The 25,543-nt window shown below is 43.9% G+C and overlaps 1 protein-coding gene across 6 annotated transcripts in view; it reads right to left on the bottom strand.

The window, feature by feature from the left end:
* Window positions 1–1,602: 1,602 nt before the first annotated feature.
* Window positions 1,603–25,543, bottom strand: part of CELSR1 (cadherin EGF LAG seven-pass G-type receptor 1) — a 160,450-nt gene continuing 136,509 nt past the window's right edge. For 2 of the 6 annotated variants that reach the window (XM_068669710.1, XM_068669711.1), the window contains exons 23-35: window positions 24,621–24,747; window positions 24,065–24,265; window positions 19,260–19,434; window positions 14,457–14,569; window positions 13,057–13,136; window positions 11,620–11,746; window positions 9,607–9,732; window positions 8,445–8,581; window positions 7,838–7,941; window positions 6,850–7,017; window positions 5,897–6,139; window positions 5,340–5,604; window positions 1,603–3,709 (exon numbers count right to left, since the gene is read on the bottom strand). In XM_068669710.1, the coding sequence (XP_068525811.1) occupies window positions 3,685–3,709; window positions 5,340–5,604; window positions 5,897–6,139; window positions 6,850–7,017; window positions 7,838–7,941; window positions 8,445–8,581; window positions 9,607–9,732; window positions 11,620–11,746; window positions 13,057–13,136; window positions 14,457–14,569; window positions 19,260–19,434; window positions 24,065–24,265; window positions 24,621–24,747 (1,891 nt within the window). In that variant the 3' untranslated portion in view covers window positions 1,603–3,684. Of the gene's footprint in view, window positions 3,710–5,335; window positions 5,605–5,896; window positions 6,140–6,849; window positions 7,018–7,837; window positions 7,942–8,444; window positions 8,582–9,606; window positions 9,733–11,619; window positions 11,747–13,056; window positions 13,137–14,456; window positions 14,570–19,259; window positions 19,435–24,064; window positions 24,266–24,620; window positions 24,748–25,543 lie in introns of those variants that run through there. The other 4 variants (XM_068669712.1, XM_068669714.1, XM_068669715.1 and 1 more) reach the window with 4 other exon arrangements.

Raw genomic sequence — 25,543 nt, 5'->3', positions numbered from 1 at the left:
CGTATTTGATTCTGGGTTGTTGGAGGGGGCTGAGCTATGTCAGCTCTTAGGTTACTTCAGCCTTATCGTGCCGTGTTTCTCTCACTGGTGCATCTTCCAGACTCTTTCTTCCTGCACTTTGCTTAGGGCAAAATCTATTTTTTTGGCTGTTGGTAGGCCTGCCTTTCACATTTTGTGGGCAGCTCTGATCTCTTTTGTCTCCCTTCTATTTCGAAAAAGGATGCTTTAGACCTGGGAAGAGATGGAAGAAGGGCAAGAAGGAAGGCTAAACACGAGTTAAGACCATTTCCTTGCTGCTTGTGACTGAATCAGGCAAACCACTGTGCACCAGAAGTCTCCATGGGTCCAAAAGCAGTAAGACAAATTATTGGGAGCTTCAGAGCTGCAGCTTGCTGGGGGCTCAGCCCCTGCTGGGGACTGTGGACCCTGTGGGGCCACCTCACTGTGTAACAGGTCTGTGATATTCCTCTTTTCCTAAACATCCGCTGTTGGTTGGTGCTGGAGACAGGACCCTGGGCTGTCCCATACCAGTCCTGCTGATGTGAAAGCCTGGGTCTTTTTTAATGTTCTTCTGCAGAAAAGTGGGCTTTGTGTAAATGAGAACAAACAAGTCCATCAAAAGTGAACTTGTACAATAAAATCTAAAAACGGTTTCCCTTTGGGCTAATTGCTTGGGTTTGTTTAGTGGTTTGCAAATCAAAGCTCCCCATCTTTGATTTTGCCCCTAAATCATTCCAGTAACCACTCTCTCTCCCCCTGACCTCACACGCTGCCAGGTTATTGCCTAATGTTTAGGAACACTTACAAAAAAAGCTGGATGATATTGGGAAATACTTTATTTCCAGAACGCTGGCAGACGCTTGCAGGTCCCTGCTGTGCCTTTAATGAAGAAGACCTGCACAACAGCCTAAAAAGCATGAGCAAGACCCTGGCTTAGTGCTAGCTGGGTTAAGAAAGCCAAGAATGGAGCCAACGAAGTCAGAAAAGGTTCTTGTCATCTCAGGCTTGCATTGGCTCCCCTGCCATGTCCAAACTCAGGGTCTGCCATAGCATGGGATGTTTGCAAGCAGATTTTTCCCCTCCATGGAAACTGGGTGAACAAGAAGCCGAGGTTTGGCTTGGGTGGATGTCAACGCACCGATGTCCTGGGGTTTCATCAGTGCAAATTCTGCAGGAACAAGGAATGTGCTTGGTAAAAGAACAAAAACCAAACCCCCAAAGAAAACAGAAGCCCCCAAACCCAGCCTTCCTCCCAAACTAAGACCCAGCCTCATGGTGAACTTAGAGCACTGCAAAAGAGGACTGCGAAGGCGTTTCCAGAACCGAGTGAGTTTAATGCCTGTCTGACGCAGAGCAGAGCCTTCTGCGGTGCTTCAGGAAGAATGGGACACAGGCTCTGCTCCTCGCAGCCCAAACCTGATGCCTGGTGCACATCAGGGGCACCTGATTGTAAGACAGTGGTGGGGATGAAGCTTTCAGCCTCTGCTTCCTTGGGAAGATCAATGGGTGCCAGCCCATCTCCCCTCCTGCTACTTTGTAAATCCCTAAAAATGCCCCTTGGGCCCTCAGCATCCATTCGGCACTGAAAATAAACTCCAGAAGTTCAAAAAAAAATCTTAATTTATTGTAAATTCTCCTTTCATCTGTGCTGCAATTCCAGTGTTCTGCACATTAATAAATACACATTTGTTAAAAAAAAAAAAAAAAGAAAACAAAACCAAAAAACCTCCAGTGTCTAATCTGCCATAAAGCTTTAAAAAAGTCATAAAAATAGGTTTTAATTTTTTTTGTCATTAACACAACTGACCCTCCTTTACTGCAACAATTCTGATCAAAATAAGAACTACCTACATCTCACTGGGACAAAATATACATACACAGATGTGAAAACAACTAGCAGGGGCTATACACAACGCCTGAGCACACAGCCAAGTGTCAGGCACCTAAAACATTCAGAACTTTTTTGTCAGCCAGAAAATTTCACACAGCATGTTGCAGAATTTGTACAGGACCAGTACCCTTCCTCCCCCTCCCTTCCCAAAGACATTTCCTAAATGCATTTAAAGGTGCATAGGGATGCGACAAAACCCAGATTGCTCTACATTTGCCTTTTTTTGTTGTTGTTTTGTTTTTTCCTGATCTTCTGCGTTCTATTTAGGGTAATTTTCTGTACCTTCCCTTTCACATATGCACTCATACATGAGCTGGTATTTTCCCAAAGGGCTGCTCTGGAGCGTGGGGAGCTCCTGAGAGCCCTGGTGGTCACGGCCGTACCATTGAACGTGAAACCTGAATCCTTCCACGTGCTTTTGGACACACCAGGAAGGCCAGGGATTTCTCAGACAGCTGGGAAATAAAGCCTGGCCATCCTTCCAGCCTCGTGTTTCTGCTTTGATTAGCAATGTGCTGACTCCAGAGGGAGAGAAAGCAGCAGTAAACTAAAATGCCTGCTCCTCATGCAGAACCTGGGAGGAGGACCCTCTTCTCGGGAGGCTGTTTTGTCCCTGAGCCAGACCAGCAGTGTCCGAGAAACCCACTCCACAACTACACCACTTGTTTTCCTCTTCTTGCTGTGGGAAATATTGGTTTAATTTCTTCCACACAAGGACTGTGTTGAAATCTTAAGACTAAGACACAACTTATTTTTAGCCCTGAAGTTCAGTTTCTGAACATTTCAATGCACTTGAGAGAAGAGGCCAAAACACCAAAAAATAAAAAAAAAAATAAAAAAAAACCAAACATTTTTTTTCTTTAGTTTCAGAAGAGGTTACGAAAAAACATACTGTGTCCTTAAAGTCTTCCAAAATCTGTCAACAAAACTTATAAATTATGTTCCTGGATTTAGAAATAATCTTTACTGTCTTATTTTGAAAACTGCATTGCATCCTAAGGTGGTTTCCATGCAAGCGCCAGTTACTTTATCAAATGCCAAATTCAAGTAAGATTGTGCAATGTTTATATAAAAAATATCAAAAACTCTTTTAATCGATTTCCTATTATCAAATTGAGAAGATCAGTATAAATGTAAAATATACAAAGGAACTTTTTCTTTAGCGTCACCATACAAAATATATAAAAGTATCTACACTTTATATATATATATATATATAAAGGATTTTTATTTTTATTTTCTGAAGACGACGTGTCCATGGGGGGCTGGAGAGAGATGCTGGCATAGAAACTAAAGGACACTTGTTGGGATATTCCTCCCCAGAGCCCAGCACGCCGAATGGTTCACGCTGTAGCTGGAGAAAAGTTCGCGAGGGGCATCTCCTGGTGCTTGCCTTGAGGCAGACGGGTTGTCTTCCTGTAGGTCCACTGCGGTAGCTTGTTTTTTTCTCCCCAGCAGCTGAGCAGCTCCTGCAGCACTGCCCACACTGCAAGAAGGAGCTCAACCCTTGCTGAGAATCCTTGGGGGAATCCTTGGGGCCGTTTCCATGCTTTTTGGCACAGGTTCGCGTCACGTGCGGCGTGATCACAGAGCGGCCCCATCACGGGCAGCTGGGCACCGTGCCTCCGCTGCGAGCAGCCAGGAGTCTGCCAGAGCATGAAACCACGCGGGAGTCAGAGCCACCTTCGTCCTCCTAGCTGTGCGGAGACGCTGGAGAAGTCCGAGGCGGCCAGGCAATGACCCTGCGGTGAGGAGTCCAGAGCTCGCAGCAGCGCTCACGGTTTCCTGATGGTTCAAATTGAAGTTTCGTTACTGCCTCTGTTAGTGGGAAGAAGCAATCATGCAGGCTTGGGGTTAGACAGGCACAGGCAAACAACTCCGCCCCAATCTACCTCATCCCTTTTCGTAAGGGCTCGTGCTCTTTGAAATTACCAAACATCCCCAGGGGATGCTGCCCTTGAGGAGCGTTATTTACAGGTGATACCCAAGAGATGCACTATTTAGAGAGAACTTTACCGAGTGCTTGTGTTTGGCTAATGCTTAGGTGAAGATGTGAGGCTCAAACGAAACCTTGCAAGCTGTTAGAAGCCTGGTATTTCAGACAGGTTCATGCATTCTGCTGTCAAACAGTTTTACCGTATGCAAAAGGTGCAGAGAACAGAACAGCTGTTTAGGACACCAAGTTGGATAGCTTTTCCCCAGTACAGAACCTATTACCTGGTAGCAGCAAGCAGTTATTGCTTGTTAAAGACACCTCTGTTTCCTGGCTAACCAGGAGATATTCAGCAGCCAGTCCCCAGCAATCCAAATTTCTGTAGCAAGCTGGGAATGGTCTGCACACCCTAGAACAGCAATGGGTATCTAACGCCTGATGTTAGAGTTAAAGATGGGTGAGAAATTTTCTCTGTGTTTGGAGAAGGAGTGAGCCTATTATTCGTGCTAATAAAGGGAAGGCTGTGTGTGTAAAATGTTTACACGGACTTTACTTAAGGCCGTCCTTGCTTTGAATGTGAAAACTGCGATGAGTAATGAGGTTTCTGAGGACACCCTTTGGTTGGAAGCTTGCTCAGCCTTTCGTTGGTGTTTGATTTCATTTGGAACAGCAAATACTCACTCTGTGCAGTGGGTGGGAATCACACGCCTGCTAATTTAGGGTCAGTGGCTCGACACGACACTTCTCTCTGCAGCCACTGGATCTCACACCCAGGTAACACCCCCCCTCCTGCTTGGCTGGATCTCCCCATGTCCCTCCCAGGCTCACCCCACAAAATGCTGAGCTTCCTCCAGGTCCTGCTCACTCATGTCTTGCCCCTGCCTGCCCTCCTCCAGCTGCCTGCTGGACACCCACTGCACCTCTTGCTGGACACGCACTGAGAAATGCTGCTCTGTGTTTGCCCTGCTCTGATCCTCCTCCTTGGGTGCCTGCTCCTGGCCATGTTATCGTTAATTGCACCCCATTAGTGACAGATCCCTAATGGCTCCAAACACCCTCCTTGCTACAAAATGGTAGAATTGGTGAAAAAGAGGGGAAAAGAGTGCTCCGTTGGTCCAAGGCATGTGAAAACGAGAGGCTGGGAGCACAGAGGAAGCAGGAGGCAGCCCTGAGCAGAGCACCCCTGAGCAAGCCCCACACCAAGGAGCTGGGGCAGAGCTACGTTCCTCACGCCACTGTGCCAGTAACAATCCAGTTTAGAGCACACCAGGGTGACTGGTGACAGGTTTCTATCATGGCACCTTGCCTGTGATACCCGTTTTTGGCTTTCTCGTCAGTAAAACACTGTGGTGTGGGGACGTGGTGTGGGCAAGCAATCAGCAAGGCCACTGGTGAAGGACTCAAGTGCAGTCCCCAGGCAGAATCCTTGCTTGTTTGGGATTTTGGGGCTGGAAAGTGGAGGGAGAGGCCAGAACCATGGGAGCTCTGCCAGGGCATCCTAGTCGTGGTACTTACTCTGAGTCTGAGGTCTCAGCATGTCCTGTTCCCACGTGGACATTCATGGCCATGCCGTTGAGCTGGTCTCGAGACTGTTCCCTCCGAGCGTTTTTTACTGTCACCCCCGAGTCCGAAGGAGAGCGGACCCCATCGTTGGTCCCCAGGGAAGTAGTCCTGGATGAGATCGTGGTCTGGTTATAATCCGACAGCTTTTCCCGCAGGCGATTCTTCATATTCTTGTCCATCAGAGGGGGAGGGTAGGTGACTTTGTTCTTTAAGATGCCTGTTACAGAAGAGAGGGAAGAATTAGAATTTTGAAACGTATCAGTAAATTCATTTAACAAGCTGAACGCATCCAAAAAGTGACATTTTATAGTTCTTAATCAGAATTATGCTTTGCCCCTTTATTTCTAAAGCAAAAGATTAGACTTCACCAGCTGCCTACTAACTTTAGTTGGTTACACAGGTTGAAGCCATTTGGAGATTGCTCTTTCCCCGTGCAGTTACTGCATTAACTGATGCTCATTAACGCCCCAGCCTCCCAGCATGCTGCGAAGTGGTGCTGGCCACCTTACCTTTCCTCTGCTCTGGCTGCTGGTTATTCTGGTGGGACAGGGGCCTGTTCTCCTTCTGCTGCCCTTCGTTCTCTTTGTCCTGCGGCGCTTCGTTGTTGTGGTTCATCTGGTTTTCCCTGTGGAGCTCCACGTTGACCTTGGTCTCCACTTTGAGTTTCTGCTTGCCGCTGGGGTCCTCGCTGTCGCTGGCCGTTATGCACTCTGTGGGCCAATAGGGTTTCACATGATTGGGAAGGGTATCGACTGCAATGCAAAAAAACACTAGCTCGAAAACCACTGTTTGATAGGCTTTTGCAGTCACTGTCCAGCCTGTCTCATCTCCTGCAGCTGGGGAGTGGCTGAGTGCCAGACCAGAGCAATGCTTTCAATGATCTTCACTGGATTACACTCCTCTGGGGTGCAGCAAACCCCCAAAACCACTTTTGTCAGGATGAGAGGGTGTCCCTGCGAGGCTGCTGGCAGTCTGAGAGGTGTGAGACCAATCTGCCCTCCCAGCTGTCCAGGGATGGCAATCCCTCGGGCTCCCTGGGGATGGTGGTTTCTTAGGGATGAGGGCACCTGAGGAACTTTGTGCTGTGTCTGTGCAGAGCACACAGCTTGGACACCCCCTTACCTCTTTGTCTAAGCTAACTAACCTTCAGAAGACAAACTGCACCTAGAAATGGCCATACCCTGCCACACAGCGCTGGTACTGGTGGCCAGTGCTTTGGTTCTGTGACCTCTCCTGACCCTGCTGAATCCACAAGCATCTGCTGCATGAAGAGAGGCAGGTATTTCTTCCTCCTGCCTTCAAAAGAAGCAGCAAAATAACCCTTCTTCCTTCACGTGAGATTTTGCTGGCTGTGTAACACCATTTCCAAACGTTGTATGCTAGCCTGATAAATAAGTTCCACCTACTCTAAAGCTATTTTAAATAAAATACACCCATTGCTGTTCCCTCCTACCAGGAGTACCTTTAGGTGTGCTGTGGAGAGGGCCACGCTCATTATTTTTGGAAGTGGATGTGTTCCACTTTTTCTCTGGCTCAAGCCCGTCTTCCTCGCTGTCCGATGAATGGGAGGAGGCGTAGGAGCTGCTGTGTTCGTCGAGGGACAGCTCGCTGTCAGAGTCCGAATCATGCTCTACAGACGTGGAAAGGGGGAAATAGAGCAATGAGAGGGTGAGCAGGAGCTGGACACGTCCGTCTGATGAATGCATGAATACAAAGACAAGGCAGGCGTCTGGTTTAGGGCACGCCAGGGATGAGCACTTCCAGCCATGGGTGTTCTCGGGATTAACTCACAAGGACTGTGGCATCCACCTAAGGAATTACGGAAGCACACTGCTCTGCTCAGCTAATGGGCAGGACCCTTTTTTTCTGCAAGGGGGCTGCAGAAAAGAATGGAGATACTTTGTTCACTAGTCAATACACAGAACAGCAGCTCCACAGCATCTCAGTCAACACAACACGCAGGCAGAGGTACCTAAAAATATCAGGAAATCTGCAAATGCACTCTTAAATACTGCTACAAGGCAACAAAATTTAACATCAAGACCCCGAATGAAAGGAAACCAGCCAAGAGACAGCTCTCATTTTCTTGTACAAAACACATAGCTGTAAAAGAGGATATTGCCTCAAGGTCTCAAACATGAAAAGATGTCCAATTAAAAATCAAGAGCAGCAGCGCATAATTCGTGAGAAAGAAGAGGGACGCCAGAAACCGTCAACAGTTGTGACAGCTGTCAGCTTAAAACTGAGCCATCACAAGAAGCCGATAGATAATTCCATTCCAGAATTCCCTGGTAAGGCAACCACTGCACAGCTCGTTATGCCAACAGCACAAGGGGAACGAGGCACACCAAGTCAGAGTAACTGCTCCTCCTCTTACAGAAGCCTTTGAAAAAAGTGCTGAGAAGGAAAAGGTTCACAACTGGGTCAAAGCATTTTAAAGAAATTCTTACCGTTGGATTTCGAAGGATTCCTATGAAAAATGGAGGAATCCGCTTCAGTCTGACCAGCCCTTGCTTGACTTGAGGATCCACTGAGCTTATGAGCAGCATCATCCCTTAGAGAATAAAAACAGGGGACAACTTTCTTGGTCACTTCACTGTTCCTAACAACAAGGCAGACATGCAGATGAGATTCTTCTGGTCACAGACAGCTGCAGCACATGCTAATTAACCTGTGCTTAACTGATTGTCAGGGTAGGTACTTTCACAGCAAGACAGGTCTGCCTTTGGAGACATGAATTGCACCCTGAAAAAGCCTGATGTTAATAAGCTAAGTCCCACTCCTTGAGACACATCTGTGTTTTACCAGGCAAGCAGCACAGCCCAAATAGTTAACACAATAGCCACGTTAACCACTGCACTACTGGAAGTCCCCACTGAAGATGCATGCAAAAGAAAACACACAAAAGTAAATGACAGTCGCACAAAGCAGAACGGTTACAACATAAAACATGATGCACTTGAACCAAAACATTTCTGTTTGGCTTTTTCTTTTCCACAAGAGGAATGAAAAGGGAAAGGCAAGCACCTGAAAGCCATGCACCTGCCACCTGATTACCTGAGAATATAAGCAAGGTAGCTATTGTGGCTCTTGGCTGACCTGACGGTGCTTTCTAGGGAGACAGTGGATTCCCCAAGGGTTGTGCGATACATATTTGGCTCTTCTATGTATGTGTTGTTACAGTTCAGAGATCGCTGAAGGAGAAAAAGACACAAAGGAGTAGTGAATGACAAGAAGAACTTGTTTAAACAACATAATGCAGTGGATTCCTAACCTTCCCAGGCAGACCTCTCTGTTCAGCAGGGCACATTGACAGGGGCAGAGGGCAATGCTCAGCACTGATGCAGAAGCTCGAGCCTGAGATCTGTAATTGATTTTCTTTCTTCAGAAATTTTGTTCAAAAGACTCAGACCACCCTTCCATATCCCTCCTCTCCTACAATTGATGTAACCAACTGTAGAGCGTCGTGCCTGAGAAATGGAGTTGGTGATGGTCTCCTTCAGCTTATTGCTTCTGGTGGCCTGCTGGGCACTGGGCACTGTGTGCCTTTACGGCAGAAAGATTTGAAACGTGACTTGAGATTCTGCTATGAGCCATTGAGGACATTGGAGAGAAAGCCTGCTAATTTTTGTATTGTTTAACTTGAGTCCACATGTCTCATTAACATTTCTGCAAGCAGATGGGTAATCAGATCAAAGCAAGAAAATCTCCTTTCAATGTTTTTCACCAGCGTCTGTGGGCTCAAGCCCATGATCTGATCCTATTTGCTAGTGTAGATGCCACCAGGTTTGCAATAAAGTTGGAGGGGTAACCAGTTACTTCAATTTACAAGTTTCAGACTGTCCATTATACAAGTCAACATGACTATAACCAGAACAGTGCAAGGACCAAAGTGGTTCAGCACTTTCTATGGTCACTTTCTTTGAATTTTGCAAGAATAAAAAATAATCAATTCCTACTGGAAGTCCACATTACCCATCAAAAGCCTCAAAGGAACCAAGTGCTTTTTGATGCCAAGGAAAAAAAATCCCTCTCAAATGTTTTAATTGAAGCAGTAATCAAAACTTTTGAGAGAAGCCATCAGTAATCTTTGTAAAAGTCACTTAAATAAATCAGACAATTTGCTTAGTTATGGACAAGCCACCTGCAAGTGCATTTTTGGTTACTTCTACCAGCATGAGGGAAGTTCTTTTCCCCCTTTTTTTCTTTTTTTCCTTACAGTTAATAATGTAGCTCTTGTGGCAGTGGAATCATCTGGAAGAGGTTTCTTGCCAGTTAAAGTGTTCTTCAAATGCTTCCTGACTTCTTTGTTAAACACGCAGTGGAAGAAGAAAATGAACAGCCCCTGGATCATTTCAGAGAAAGGAAGAACAAATCTAAATGTTTCAATACTACCAAACTGCAGATACAAATAGGTATTAGAGCACAGTCGTTTTGAACCAACCCCTGAATTCTAGTTCACAGTCAGTGATTTCAATAGCAATAACTATTTCCTGCCTTTGACTGAAATACCATTGACTGATCTCCTAGGGCTTCTTCAATATTTGCTTCCATGTTTAAATGTGCATCAAGGGCCTTGGAAAATATATACAATGATGTATTCCTCCAGGATTTACAGAGCAGAGCTCATGGTAGGTCTCACCCTGCCCCATAGTTTGGGAAGAAACATTTTTCTCAATATGTCCAGTGAGGACCTCAGTGTCCCACTGATGGACATTTCAGGGAGTTTCAGGGCTGTACATGCATTAAGATTTTAGAGCTTTTAACACTGATGATGAGACAAAATCAATAGCAGCACATCAAAAATGAAAACCTCTGGCAATGGGGAACTTCTGTGGTAGGTGTCCTTATTGCTGTTGCTAAGAGAACCTTAGAAAGCTTTGTAAGACATGGAGAGATACTGGGGGTGGAGAGGTCCCAACTTTTGTCCCTTACATTCATCCATTCAGCAATATCTCAAGGAGGGAAAACTGCCCAAATCCCCAGGACTGGGCAGCTATTGGCCTGCCAGGAACACCCAAGAATAATTTTCTTTGGGGGTGGGGGACATGCACGTGTATGTTTTCAGACGTATTTGCTCTGAAGGAATTCATGCAGCTGCCAAATGGTTATCAATTCTGGTAGGAGATATAGTTTATAGAAGCCAATCACTCATGAAGTTGCAGCTGTACCAACATCACACGATGCCTGCATTTCATGACTTCAGCCAAAGCAATTGACTTAGAGTAACTTTAAACTTCAAGTTCACTTTCTAAACATTCAATCAAATGCAATCTTAGTTGGCATTAGCACTTGGGGATTATTCATTAATAAAACTCACATAAATGTCTCTTTAAGTTCAAAGAAGGTAATGACGTGAAACGCCACATACCACTGTGCCTCTCTGGGCAAATTTGGAGAATTCCAGCTGCTGGCTTTCCTCCCTCTCATCGGGTTTATATTTAATTTAATTTTATCCTAGGCTCGTGGAAGCCTGGTTTTACAGCCTAAGTGGGTATCTTTATTTCAGTTGCAGTGGCAAAATATCCTTCCTCCAGGCTGGTCCATCTGATGTGCTTCCAGGGCATGGACAAGCATGGGAGAAGACCCACCGGGCTTCTTTTCCTTCTTGGTTGCCATTTGTGGCTGTTGTACTGCAACCAACAGGAATGGCCTGCTAGCAGCAGCTGTTTGAATATTGCAGGCACTTGCCAGGACAGTTTCTGCCATCCTTGGTCATTTTCAAGTCATGACTACATGACTTTGTGTCTACTTACATGCCAGGTCTCCTACAAAAACTGTGTTCTGCATCTTCAGTCAACAACTGTGCACACCGGGACAAGTGATCCAGTAAATCCTTAATACGAGTTGTGTTTGGAGATCATTATTTGACTCATTTTCTTAAACAGTAACTTACTTTGTGGAAGCAACAGGATGACTGTTAACTGTAAGCATGCAGAAGAGAGTAGCAAAGATTTTCCCTCTGGGAAGACAGAGGTATAATTGCCTACTGTTATTCGTCTGTCACAGGTTACAATATTAGAGCATTTATCTTACAATGACTGAAAGTGAGAGATGCAATTACTGAAAGTGATGACTTTGGTGAAAAGAACCCTCCCTTTGAGAAAAAAGACCAAAAATTGTACTTAACATCTTAACAACATCTCAGTTACCAAGTTAGCCAATGTTTACCCGTTTTGGGGGCACAGCAGTGCACTCAGTGAGGTTTGCCCCTGGCAAAACGCTAACTTACCTGGAGGCAGCTGAAGATGGCAAAAAGATAGTGAAACGTCATGACATCGCTGTTCACTGCCATCAGCCCCAGCAGCCACGTGGCGCTGATGAGCAGCAGGAGCAGGAATGCTGTCCGCAGCACGGAGCTGTAAAGCACACAGGGGGTTTGCAGCATGAGAGGAGACATGAGGAAAGCCCAGCTTCCCAACAGGGGTGGGACCACGTGGAAGTTCAAGTGCCCTTTCCTCCCTGAGAGCACACACAGACATGGTGAGGAGCACGCCTACAATTTGGGATCTAGAAGGGCCCTTTGGGCAGTGCCCACCAGCCCCCTGTTCCCAACTCCCTCCTTATGTTCAGTGACTTCAAACATTCGGGTGATAAAAAAGGTGATTTTTTTTTTGTCTGCTTCCAAGGTTTTCTCAAACAAACACGGCTGTTCGCCAAGCCCTACGGTTCAGTCTTGTTGACTGTGAGGAAGAGATGTGTGGGGTGAATGGTCAGGTCCTTCTCATTTCTGCTTGTTGAGTCCACCTTCACATTCTTTCTCCACGTTACAGCCCACGGCTCTGGATTGAGAGCACTCAGGGGAGTATTTGTTTGCTTAAAAGCATTATTTCCACAGGCAATTGCAAAGGTTGGTCACAATTCCAGTGGCAAAAGTTTTGTGTTATGAGTAAAATAGCTGCTATTAAGTAGCAATTACACTCCATTTGTTTAGGAAGGTTTAAAAAAGAAACTGAAAAAAAATCACCTGACAGCCGATGCTGAGTAAATAGCTTGAAGAAGCCTTCTGTAATCTCATTCAGCTACCTGTTTGGAAACAGGGGCTGTCTTGCCACTAGCTAATCGCATTATAGCTCGCATGTAAATTCTAAGCTTTGGGCAAAATCAGAGTTAATGGGAACAGGCTGCCAGGACAGCCTGGAAAGGTGGCAGGTTTCAGCTTGTGGGCTTTCTGCTCATCCCACGGGGAGCAGGCTGGGGGTGGAGGCTGGTTCTCAGCACAGGAGCCTCAGTGTGTCCCTGCCTGACACAGCTGGTCATCCTGGCATTCATCAGGGAGACCTTTCTGAGCCACGGGTGGCCACAAGGAGACCCAGAATTATGCCTACCAGGAAATGCCAGGGATGAGGTTAAAGGACAGTATAGTAGGGAGTATGATGAAAGCCCTGGAAGACTGTAATGGCACCACACAGAGACTGATCCTTTCTCTCTTCCCTCTCTTCTCCTGGCTACACTTGTCAGCAGTGCATAGCACTGTGGTGGTTTTACACCAAGGGTACCCAGGGATAGGTGCTGGTAAAGAAACTCAATCGCCTCTGCCAATGCAGACTGGCTCCTTTTCCAAATATCTTACTTATTCCAACCCCAATGCCTGCTTTTAAGCAATTCTGTCCCTTTCTTATTCTTGGCTGGATTTTTTTTTTCTACAGGTTTTTGAACCCCAACTTACATGACTCCAGTTTTTTCAAATGAACGTTGCCTTCGTCTGCACGATGCTTTCATTGCTAGTATGAAGATGACAGTGTTTATCTGAAAGGGAAATTGAAATAACAGCATGGGTTCTTTCTCTTATTTTGTCAGAGCTCAGTTTTCAATGACAATAGAATTTTTATCCTAACATGAGTTTGTGGTGCCAAGTATATTTTTCCTTTAATTTACATGTCTCTTCCAGTTCCAAAATTCATCCTGTTTCAAGCCAACATCAGTCAAGAATGTCCTGGGACTCAGCCTGGCTGAAACACAGTAAGATTGCTTGAAGGCTTGAATGAAACAAAACCTAAAGAATAAACTCAAGAGTGGCTGTTCTTGTCCAGACCAGAGTCCACTCGCCCAGCATCTTGTTTCTGCTGGGACCAAAGCAGAATATAAGAATTTAATAACAGGGTTTGATGATAATTCCTCAGAAAACCCCTCCAGCCTCTGCTGATTTCTAGAGATGGGATACACTCGGTGGGGTGTTTGTACTTAATCACTCATCATGAATAGTGATGCTGTGAGTTTGTTCAGTCACTTCCTGAAACCACGCAGAGCTCCACCATCGCTATCACTTGGTTTCTGGGAGTTTCTAACTCACCTCCCTGTGGAGCGATGGCATTGCTCATCCTGTTTGTTCTGAACCTGCCATCTCCTGCTACTGTTTGTGTTGGAAAAGACAAAACAGTTGGCTCCATAGTTTACATTTTCCAGGCTACCACTATTACAGACTTCTCCCTGTCCCCTTCCCTGCAGATTTCTTCTCTCGAGGCTGAAGGTTCTGTTCAACTTATATGCTCCTCCAGCAGGGGCTATCCCCTGTCTCTGATAACTCACAACCCCAATCCACACTGCTTCCAGGTCTACTTTGTACTTACTGCATTCAGGAGACCAGAACTGCACTTGGTATACAAGACACAGTCACATGGATATTTATCTTCTGGTGATCTGTTACTGAGAGAAGTTTTGAGGGAGACAAACTCCAGCCAAGTCTTTAGAGTTCCTGACTTATGACTTATTTAATATTTCTTTAGGACCTCTGGATGAAGTGACTTGTTACAGCTCGTTCTGTTGACTTGTTTTATAAGCTCCCTGACCAACAATTCAAACATGGAACAAGGCAAATGTGAAAAAATAAGCATCTTTCTAGCCACAGAGATATTTATCAACAATCTTTGCACTGGCAAGTAGCCCTCTAATTTCCAGTAGCTTTGCTTAGCTCCTGTCAAATCTCTTCAAGCAGAAGACGCAAACTTGAGCACATTTGCTTCAAACTTAAAGAATACTCTTGCTTTATGACTACTAGTTGACAAAACGTAAAAGAAGAGGTAGTAGTAGGGAAGAGACAGTTCAGGATGCCAACTCCACCATACTTACAACTACAACGATTACGATGGGTCCAGCAAAACTCCAGATCAGGGTGTCATGAACAGACAGCCAGCAGAAATCAGGGTTCCCATAGCCTTGTGGATCCAGACCAACAGCAAGCCCTGAGTCACAAGATGGGGAAAAAAGACATCAGAAATGTGCTGGTGAGATCTTTTATACAAGCAGGCACAGCAGTAACATTTTGAAATCACCGTCCAACAAACAGAAAGATAGTAGCAAGATGTGTTCAGTAGGACAGTCTGGGAAGTCTAAGTCAAGACAAGCATTGAAATAAAACTTTTGTAAACCAAAACCTTTACACTGGTCATCCCATACCAAATGACACCATGCACATCCCACATCAGATGAGTTTTGCCTATCAGAATAAAGCCCAGCTACATAAAAACTGCAGTAAATGCAGGTCCCAAGTTAATCCTGTTCCAGCACAATTTTATAGTCATATTCACACAGAGCGATGAAGCCTTCAGGGTGAATGACAAGCAGAGGAATTTCAATAAGCCTGTGCAGTAGAATGACATGAATCATAACCGAGGAGATGTCTATACTACAAAAAAAGTGCATTCTTAACTGCTGTGAGCTTACTGTCACTAAAATAACACCAGAGACAAAGGAACTTGGGAACTCACGGGATTTAACTGCTTGAGCTCAGGAGCGGAGGCTGAGACTCCTTCAGAGCCAGGTGAGTGCTCACCTCACCTTGCTTTCAGCACTGCTTGAAATGGAGTTTGGTGATGCCCCCAAGGCAATTGAGTTAAGAACACACCTTTTATTGTTTTGTTTTTCAAAGCCTGGATATTTCCTGGGGATTCTCAGAGTCCAACCTCTACCTACTACTGGTTTGCTGTGCCCTCTGATTTTGTGACCTACACCTTGTGCCCATATGGCAACGGGCCAGGATTTCTGCTTTTGACCTGCAAAATACTGCAGAGTTCCTCCTTCTTCAAGAGGCAGAAATTGATCCCTGTGAAGCCTTTGGCCAGTGCCATATGGTAAATGGCTGCAGCACGTTGTTTGGGCACTGGGGCACCTACTGAGCTGAGTGTGTGCCCTGCCTCAAGCAGGCGTCCAAGGTTCACGGCAGTGCCCTTCTCCATAACGAGGATTCATGTGTATTAATAAACACCTTTTGGAACTGAAGCCTGTGTGCTTTGACAAAAAGACACCAAAAAAAAAAAAAAAAAGGGGAGAGGTAGTGGCGTTTCACCCTCTCTGCATAAAACTGGCCCACAGCCAGTACTCACATCTGGTACGGGCCCATGGTCTATGAAAATTAAACTGGCTCTTTGGCAAAGCGGTGGATATCGGATCTGTTTTCTCTGAAGTGTGGAATGAGATGGGCTGGTCTCTCCCTCTGCTCCCATTGGCCCTTCCACCACTGCCTTCAGCAGTTGCCATCCAGAAAGAATTAGCCATAAATGATTAAGGGACCATAAAGTATTTTATACAGATGTAATTCTATAGACACAGGCTGTTTCCCAGGACTTGATTTCCCCATTAGTGGGACTTAAACTACGGTTCGACCAAACATCTGGCTCGGAGAGTAACTGGCACACTGCAACATTTTTTCACTCCCCAAATCCGACCCTAAAGTTCTCCATTAAACAAATAGGGCAAATTTCGGTCTTCAGGTAGGCGGTTCAGATTTTACTGGACTCAACAATATGTGAAATAACACTTCACCCAAAGGCAGAATTAAGCCAAAGGCAATTTAATATAAAGAACCATTCTGGCACACTGATTAAATGCTACAGGCTTTAAGGACTAGACTGAGCGTGCGGGCTGCACGACAGCTCACTGGTGCTCACGGGAACCAGGACTGAGCCCAGCAGCCTGTGGGGACCAGCACCTATCCCAGCAGCATGCCAGGAGCACACCGTGGGGGCACGCTTCGACACTTCTGAGCTCCTGCAGGCTCTGCAGCAACTGCACATCAGCCTTGCCTTTTTCCTGATTCATCACCTCGCTTAGTATTTGCAGCAAATTTGGAAAATGCCATTATTTGGGGTATACTGATATCAGGGTGACATAAGAACCTGTTTTAACATGAGCACACCCCATGGCAAGCAGTTACTGCATGTATATGCCAACTAGTTAGCGTGTTGCCACAAAGAGGGGTCTTGCTCAGTGCCAAATCTAGCCCTTTGCTTCTGAGGCAAGGAAGTCATAAAATCCCTTTCCTAGATGGATCAAACTACATCTTAAAATGAGCCAGCTTAAAGCGAATTTAATTTGCTTTAAGCAAATTCCACTATTGCTCCCCGTGGAGGAATATTCCAGATCCTTACGCTTTTCATGGCTGTAAGCCTTCTCTCATCTCCATCCTACATTTATTCGCAGCAATTTGCTTTTGTATGGTGTGATTAAATGGGGGTCTTCACCACTGGAGTATTCCCTAGGTAAACATTTTGCTAAGATTTTTTCTCCCTGAAGTTCAAGGTTCCTGTTTTTAAGTAGCCCGGTCCCATCACAGACCCCTTAGACTACATCCCAGTCTGAAGTGAATGTCATTTTGAGCATGGAAAATAGGAAAAAAATGAACAAAACAGGGTAAATCAACTGCTACTATCAGTTCATTTTTTTTCAGGAGAGCCATAATAGAGATATATAGGACTAGGTATCTTTTAAATAAAATTATAAAGCCATTTGGATGTCCAAGACTAAAATTCTTTCCCATATCTAGACTTTTCCATTATTAAGAAACATACACAATCCTTCTTTCATAAAATAAATAAATAAATAAATAAAAAATTAAAGAAATCATGTTTAAGATGCGTATTAAAGAAGTTGGAACCTTCTTATTCTTTAGATATTAAACTTTAAAATGTATAAAAGAAGCTTATTTGAAATACGTACAGTAACAAAGCTATCCAGGGGCAAGAAATACCACATTGTGCTTTTTATGATGAAAGATTTTTCTCTTCAGATGATTTCTAAACCTGGAAGGGCAAGCTAATGGCTTAGCTTTCTTCACTCTTCATTCGACAAAATCCTCTGACTTTCTCAGTAACAGAGACATGACTTTTTATTTAAGTGAACTGTCAATCAGTAGATTTAGAGTTCATGGTACAGGAGACAAACTGGAACCACAATTCATAATGTATGCATAATTTTAATACTGAAAAACAGTTCCATATTACAGAGAACAATATCTGATTAGAAAAATGTAAAAATGGGTAATATTGTAATATTCATGTTGCATAATACTGCTGTTGAGAAAGTCCCAATTCATTTAAAATTCGGGAGAAACCAAACGTGAAATAGAAAATCCTTCAGATGAAACTACTGAAGAGTTATGTGTTCTGAAATGCAAATTGTTTACTTCCTTTAAAAATATTACTTCTTTTCTACCCGAAATGATGCTGCCAATTATCTCATGACACTTAATATTCCTGAGTGCATTGCAGTAGTCTTGTGGGTACTGATAACAGTTACGCATGTCTGAAATGCTAGAGAAAACAAAGACAATTTCTATCTGAAGTGTCAGGAGTATGTCCAGAGTGGCAGAGCCTTCTGAGCTGCATCTTCTGGTGTGTCCTGGATAAACTGATAGAATTGGAAAATATTTATGCACAACTTGATATGGAAAAACTTACCACCTCTCCAGAAAGGACACCCTTTCTCACCTATGCCATGTTTTTGTATTACTCTTCCTTATGTCAAACAGAAAAAAAAAAAAACAAAACTCATGTAATTGCAGAAGTCTAACTTGTTCCATAATATTTTTGCAAGCGTACATGATTGATAGCTATTTATTTGATCTGAGAGACATCTAAATCTCTGTCATTGCTGACGGTATGTTGTTATCTGCAAAAAAATAAAAGCAACTGGGTAAAAGTTAACTGTCTGCCTATGACTTGATTTCCCATATGGCAACAGATACATGCTGAAATAGCTGAAGCAAAAAACCCCACTCCAACTGTTCTGCGAAGCATGCTTCCCAAGGAGCTGTCTGCCTGCATTAACGCAGCGCCATGTGCTTGGGTATCACTGGAAATGTCTGACTGCAAGAATAGCCACGGCGAGGGCGGAGATAGATGTGCTCCCGCGGATCACCCTGGAACAGTTTAAAAGATTACTGCCTCCAGCTTTTAATTACTTTTCCACAACTGAAAGTTATTGCCTTTGTATCTGAAATGATGTAAAAGGCTGCTTGAGTATTCCCAGCTCATTTTCATGCCAAGTAAAACAGAGCTGCTGAAAACCCCTTCAGGGAGCGTTTACTGTTGGTCAAGGGTTCTGCAGTGGGAATGTCCAGGGAGGGGAATACAATGTCCTGTGGGAGCATCACTTCTGAAGCCACTGGAGCTACCTCTCCTGGGACTGTGTGTCCATATCCTGGGGCTAACAGCACAGGGAAGGAAAATTTATGAAGACTACAAGCAAAGTCGTTAAAATAAAAACACTCTTGTTCCCAAGCAATGTTAACAATTCCTGTTTTAATCTGGGTGCAATTATGTTTGTAAAACCCTCAGTATCATTTCAGCTGGCACTACAGACATTTGGTGTGCAGATCTGCCAAATTCAGGCTGACTTTCTGCTAATCATGACTTGGTGATGCCCTCATGCAGGAAAGCACTCAAGTAATAGCAGTAGTGGAGTGCATCCGTAGCTGGATGGGGTAACTTTTATGGTTTAGTGGAGGACTTGTGTGTGGTAGGTCAGAGGTTGGACTAGGTGATCTTGGAGGTCTCTTCTAACCGAGATGGTTCTGTGATTCCGTGAACTTTCCTGCATCTGGCCAGCGGAGATGACAGGGAAAGCAAACAAAGCAGTGTGGGCAGCTGAGGGTACCTGTTATAATGGCAGGAATGCCCCAGCCAACGACGTAGTAGAATCGCATGTGCCCAAAGTTGATGTTCCTCACTTCCGTCAGCATCCGGTAGATGTGGAGCTGCTCCACGAACATCCACGCAAAGGTGCTCATGTAGAAGTAATGCAGGAGGATGGCAATCACCGTGCACACAAACTGCAGAAGGGAAAGGGCATGGAAATTAAAATTGCTCTTCTGAATCACTCAGCCTGGTGAGTCACCAGCCCCCAAGTGCAGATAAAAAAAAGTGTAATAAAAAGGTTTTGGCAGAAAGAACATACTACTGTTAATTTACGTTTCTGTCATTTCTTCAGAGTTTCAGAAAAGCTGTTCATATTGTGAAAGCCATATATTTTTATATTGTTATGTGGCCTGTTCTGAGTCTGGCTTGGCTTTACCCTATTGGTTCAATGTGCTGTCGGTCGCTGCCCTTGCCCTTGCCCTCCAGGTTCTGTGCTTAATTTCTCTGTGCATATTTGCTGCCCAGGTGACAAATTTGGCTCTTCTGACTGAATTCCTTCTGCTCACAGGCAGGACAGGGCTGGCAGAGCTCCCGGCTCTTTCTCCTGATGTGGAGCAGGAGATGAGGATGCCGCTGTGGAAGGTGTAGACCCTCTGCCCTGCCTCGTGCATGAGTCCCTCCTGTGTAACACCACTCCAGCAAATTCTGCACCAGCGTGTTTAACTGCATCAGCTAACCCAGCCTCACTGCAAAGGTAACAAATTGCTCCTGAGAACTGTCATACACATCCCTGTACTGACTTGGTGTCACCTGTTTCCACATCAAGGGCCAGACTATAGGTTTTCTGTTACTTTTCCAGTGAAAGAGCTTTTTCTCCAAGGAATTGTGCTTAATTTGGTACAAATTTGTTTTGTTTTAAATTAGACAATGTGTTGTGCTTGATATTAGTAAAGAAAAGTACATGGAAACTCTGCTTTTGTTTGGCAAAGGTAGACAGGAGGTGAGAGAGAGAGCTTAGATTTTCACTTCAGGTCCTCCTTGCCCTAAAAAAAACTTAATTTCTGGGGAGAGAAACTGATGCAGCTTCAGTCCAGGAAGAGTGAGCGTGCTGAACGTGAGCAATAGAAATGATTCCAGCCTTTCTTGGAGGTATTTTCTTACCAGTTAAATGAAATGTCTCTCACAAATAGGCAGAATTTGATGTGATCGTATGTGTTACTTGACATGTCAGTAACTCAGGAATGAGCACTGACAGAAATGACATGAAAAGGAGACAGTGAAGTTGCATTGATATGAACATAAATAGGTAGGCATGAGGCTGTTTGGCCATGCTATTATTATTCTCAAAGCTGGAATAAAAATGAACAAGAAAGGTGATGATTTTGATTTGGAAAGGGATAGCAAGATAAAGGTCTGTTTCATCTACAGTCTACAGGAAGTCTTTAAAAAAACTTGAAAACAAAGTCATGGACACATCTGGGGGCTAAAGCAGTGGCTATCGCAATGATATCGTGACAGTCCCAGGTCAGGATTTGGTTTTTATGCCACACCAGCAGTACAATGAGGACCACTCAGCTTTGCCAGCTGGAGAGCTGCAGAAATTAAGGACCTGCTGAAACCAAAGGAACTGGCTCCTCAGTATAACTAAGAGAAACAGCAACAGTGGCCAAACTGGCAGCTGAAGTCAACTTTGTGGCCAAATGGACACCCTGAACCATCTGACTTTCACAGATTTGCATTTTGGCAATATCTGCCAACCAAGTTTTTCTCCCAACTAAATAGTTTGATAGCTGAAAATAGGAATGACCACAAGATTCCTACAGATGAGATAAAATCTATTCATTAACCTCTTTTCAGAAACAAAGCAAAGGATTCTGCCAAGGATCTGTTGATAATCTTAAATTAAGACCACTTTGAGAAACCACACAATTTTTGTTTCAAAGTATTTTACATAGAGTTTTTGATTTCAGCGTTCCTTTTTAGCATTACTTTTGGTGTTACTTGTGTTCTTCCATGCCATAACACTCAAAACCTCAATCCATGCTTCTCTGTTAAATTTTACTGAATAAGGGAATCATATAAAGATTGCCAGCTTTCTGAATTCACTCACTGTATCAGCTTTATTCCAACATCAAGTATAAAAGTGTAGCTCACCAAACAGAAGACCTTTCTTCCGTCTGTGTAAGCAGGGCTTTTGTTATTTCTACCTGCACATGTATATGAGTAGACTGTTGCCCTGAACATTACCTTTTTCAGGTAAGAAAAAGGACAAAAAAAAAAAAGAAAGAAATCACTTTCTATCAATAGTCCAGGGAAAGATTAAAACCTCACCCAGAAATGTGACTGTTAATTTACAGAAACCCATAAAAGCCAGGCTGGATGCCAAGTAGCACAGCATTATTTGTGCTCCAGCATTCTTTCCCTCTTTATGTTCATCAGTGCATGACTCGTTAGACAACTCTCATTCCATACAGACAGATGAATAATTGTCTCAAGTAGACATGGTTTATGGCCCTCCTAACTTCTCAAATTGACTAAGTAGGCTGTAAGGAGCGGCTTTTTGCTCTGTGAAATATATTCTGCAACTTAAAAGAACTTTATAAGTGGGTTAAGGGTTTGGGGCATTTCGCTAAGTCCTGGTAACAGCATAGGACAGGATGACACCAGGAGCCCTGAAACATGAAAATGGGAAGGAGCAGAAGAGAACAACCTCACAAAGTACAACCATCAGTAGTTGTGGTACTGCTGAAGTGAACTGTTTTGCTGCTCATAAGCATTTGCTTGGTACTTCATGCTATTAGAAAAGGAATCTGGAAATGAGCAGCCATCACTTACTACCTGACTTTTGGTAAGATGCTTCAGGGATGTGGGCTTGTCCCCCTGCTCCATGGTATTCATGTCAAAGAGCTGAAAGTATATAAACTTCCTGTAGTGAAAGGCAGTGAAAAATGGGTGTTGTGCTCAAGAAGGCATGGGAAAGGTCAAGTTACACAGAGTGCCGTGGATCAATTGGCAAGGTGAGTTCGTTTAAGCAAGTTATTTTAAGATGCAAACTCATATATTATGAAACAAAGACAATGCAGGTCAAACATGATATGAGACCATATCCCAGGGGGCAGGTCACTGCAAAAAAACTCACTGTAATAGCGGCTAAGGGACTGGAGTTCTTGGTGCAGCTAAATATCCGAATACAGGACTGAGAGCAGCACTGTGAGCTGAAAAGTTTTATCCAGTTTAGTGCTGACAATTTTCCAAAAGGTAAAGTGGAGGAAGAAAGCCCAGAAAAAAGGCATTAGAGAAATGTGAGTCTTAGAAACTGAAGAAATTAAGCAGCTCACTTCTACTTAGTTTTCCAAATGAAATACTGTTGATTAGAGGCTTCTTGGGAAGACAGTTTTTATAACAGAGGTCTTTCAGATTTATTATGAAGAGGTCTTGACAGCATCCAGGTATTGGAAGCTGAAATTAGAAAAAATCCGGCAGAATCTTTAACTGGGATGAGACACTCTGGCTTCTTAAACTAACAGAGGTAAGGAACTCTGCCATCACATCAAACCTCTAAGTCAAGATACTTTCTAAAATATACGTTACAGAGCACATGAATATCAGAATCCAGGCTGATATTTTAGGCTTAAGTTATACAGAAAGTGAGACTACATGGTTAGGCATAATGGTGTCATTACCATAACAGTACTGAAACTCATGGAGTGTAGGCATTTTCTCCCATTTCTGTTGCTTTGTAAATGTGAAATCAGTAGGGTTCATTTATTTATTTATTTTTTGTGTATTTTCATCTTAACATTGTGCCTCCCTTTCAAGATTTAGATTAAAATATGTACGGTAAAGGATTTCTCGAAGATACATTTTCTGTAGGATGTTCAGACAATCCCTATGCTAACACTTTGAATATTCTTCATACCTGTAACAACAAACCTGTATAATTTCACATGCTCTTTCTTGCATCTCATCCCCTGTATGTCTGCTGATTGTTTGGTAAAGGAGCCTGAGAAGCTTGGAAGTTCTGGAACCCTTGCCTGCTTGTCTCCTACCTATCTGCATGGCAATGATGACTTTTGAGACATCTGCTACTAAGAATTAAGAACAATACTACATATAAGACTACATAGCTAAGATAACAATGAGGTCCTAGGTACAGAACACACTTCGTGTGTGCTGTATATCTCATATTCCATTCATTCATAGCTTGTGTTTCTTGACTTGCACAATGCTGGAGGTGTCTGCACTAAGCTTTAGCAAAAGGTATGATGAGCTGAAGCCAACGGTCACTGTGGCTGGAAATCACAAAACAAGGTGACAGGTTTCCTATTGATTCTTGGATGTAGCAAGCTGTCCCATGCCTGGCAAGTGGCCTCTCCAGCATGGCCATGGTGGGTGTGTGACACATACAAACACCTGCACAGCAGTGCATTACGGACAACCAGGAGCCAACACCAGGAGCCGTTTGGGCTTGTGGGGTACCTGCTGCAGGAGAAACTGGAGAGCCTTCTACTGGACAGACAGAGCAAGACAGAAAGCATTCTAATGGAAAAGAAGGAAGAAATCGATATTCAGGGTTCATTTCCTGGGATAAGCCTTCAACAGGGCTGCTGTCATGTTTTTCCTATGAAAATACCCCATAGATCTATATCCTGGCATTGCTAAAAGAAGATAATCAAACTGTGATGTTTTTCAAAAGACTGTTTAGGCCAAGCAGAAGTAAAAAAGAAGAGAAAGTGAAACAGATGGGAGCAGATAAAAGTCACAATATGAGCCCCTAATTAAAGCTTGACAACACTCTAGCAAAAAGGATGAAGTAACTCTTACCGGGTTATCAGTCTGGTTGATTCCAATGAGAAAGACGAGCTCGGAGAAGAAAAGGGCAGCCACCAGGTTTTTGTGGATGCTGTGCAAGTTGGACCGCAGCGTGCGGATCAGGACCAGCAGGATGAAGGTGATCAGCAAAGCCACCAGCGAGATGGAAACGGTTGTGTAAGTGACAATCTTCAGAGGAAGCACCTCCCCATTCTGCAGATAGACAGATGGACATGGCCTCTGTGAGTTTTTCCTGTCTTTTCCTCCAATCAACTCTATGTGCTTTCATTACTAATGAGTCAATCTAGAGATCTGCTTTAGGACCAAGAGGAGTGGGTTATGCCATCTCTTGAGTCACTCAACATTCTGAGAGTGTATGAGCCGTACCCAGAGGGAGCAGAGTTAAGAATCCCAGTGAATTTGAGGCTGGATTGCCCATGTTGAGGCTGCCTTGAGATGCCGAAAACCTGATGGTGTTTATGTCTTTGTTCATGCCATTGTAGTGCTAGATGTACCTAATAAGCCCTTGAAGACCAAAGCCCTTGAAAATCACACTGGGATCACCCACCTCTCGTTTTGAAATGTCCATCAGGACGGCAAAGCTGGTCAGGTGGCTGCACTGGCACGCAATATGGCTCTGGTTTCTGGAAAACAGCTCGCATCCCCGGGAGGACCAGGCACCTGTTCCGCCAATCCTGTGGGGAAAAAAGGCATTTCTGGGAGCCATCCTCTGATCTTGACCATGCCTCCTACTGCGATTACTCTCCAAGACAGTTCTTGCTCCACTACCAGAGAGGAATGTAAGTACCAAGACAGAAATATTTGTAGCTGTCACCTGCCTGAAAATGTCATCAACTTAAGAAGCCTTGAATTGATGTCTTTTCTGATGTGACACCTGACTTTGCCTGCCAGCCTTTGTGTTTTTGTAACCTTCTGGTTTGAGTTTAAAATAATCTTTTAAAAAATTCACTTTTGTGTCAGGGACCACACAAGCAAGATGAGGAAGCGACTGCACAGAGCAAACTGACCTTAACAGGGTGCTGCCACCTCTATGAGGTAAAAAATACCCAAAACACAGACATATTTTTCAGTCATCTCTATTTCCCTAGACTTAGACATTGCTTATAAAGCTCTTACGTGAAATACATTTCTGCAGAAACATGATTTTGTCATGAAGTTTCTCTAGAAAGAAGACAAGAAGTTAAGAACAATAAATAATATTTTATATCAGGAAATCTCTTGTATTAACATAATGGAGGAACTGCTCCCTTAAAAATTCTTCCCTTTTCAGCCTTGTTTAACTCCAGTGATGGCAGAAATGATTTTGTATCAATGTTAATTATTCTATTCTGAGGTTAATGAGTAATAAAAACAATGTTGTAGTTACTGAAGGAGTTTTTCTCTTTCAGATATATCACAGTGATCTTCTCCATTCAGGAATAAAATACTTGTAAAACAGTTTTAATACCACTTTCTCTTAAAAAGTACTCA

This window comes from Anas acuta, chromosome 1 (assembly GCF_963932015.1).
Source record: "Anas acuta chromosome 1, bAnaAcu1.1, whole genome shotgun sequence".
NCBI lineage: Eukaryota > Metazoa > Chordata > Aves > Anseriformes > Anatidae > Anas > Anas acuta.
Note: the sequence above shows the minus strand (reverse complement) of the source record. Positions and strands in the feature narration are given on the sequence as shown.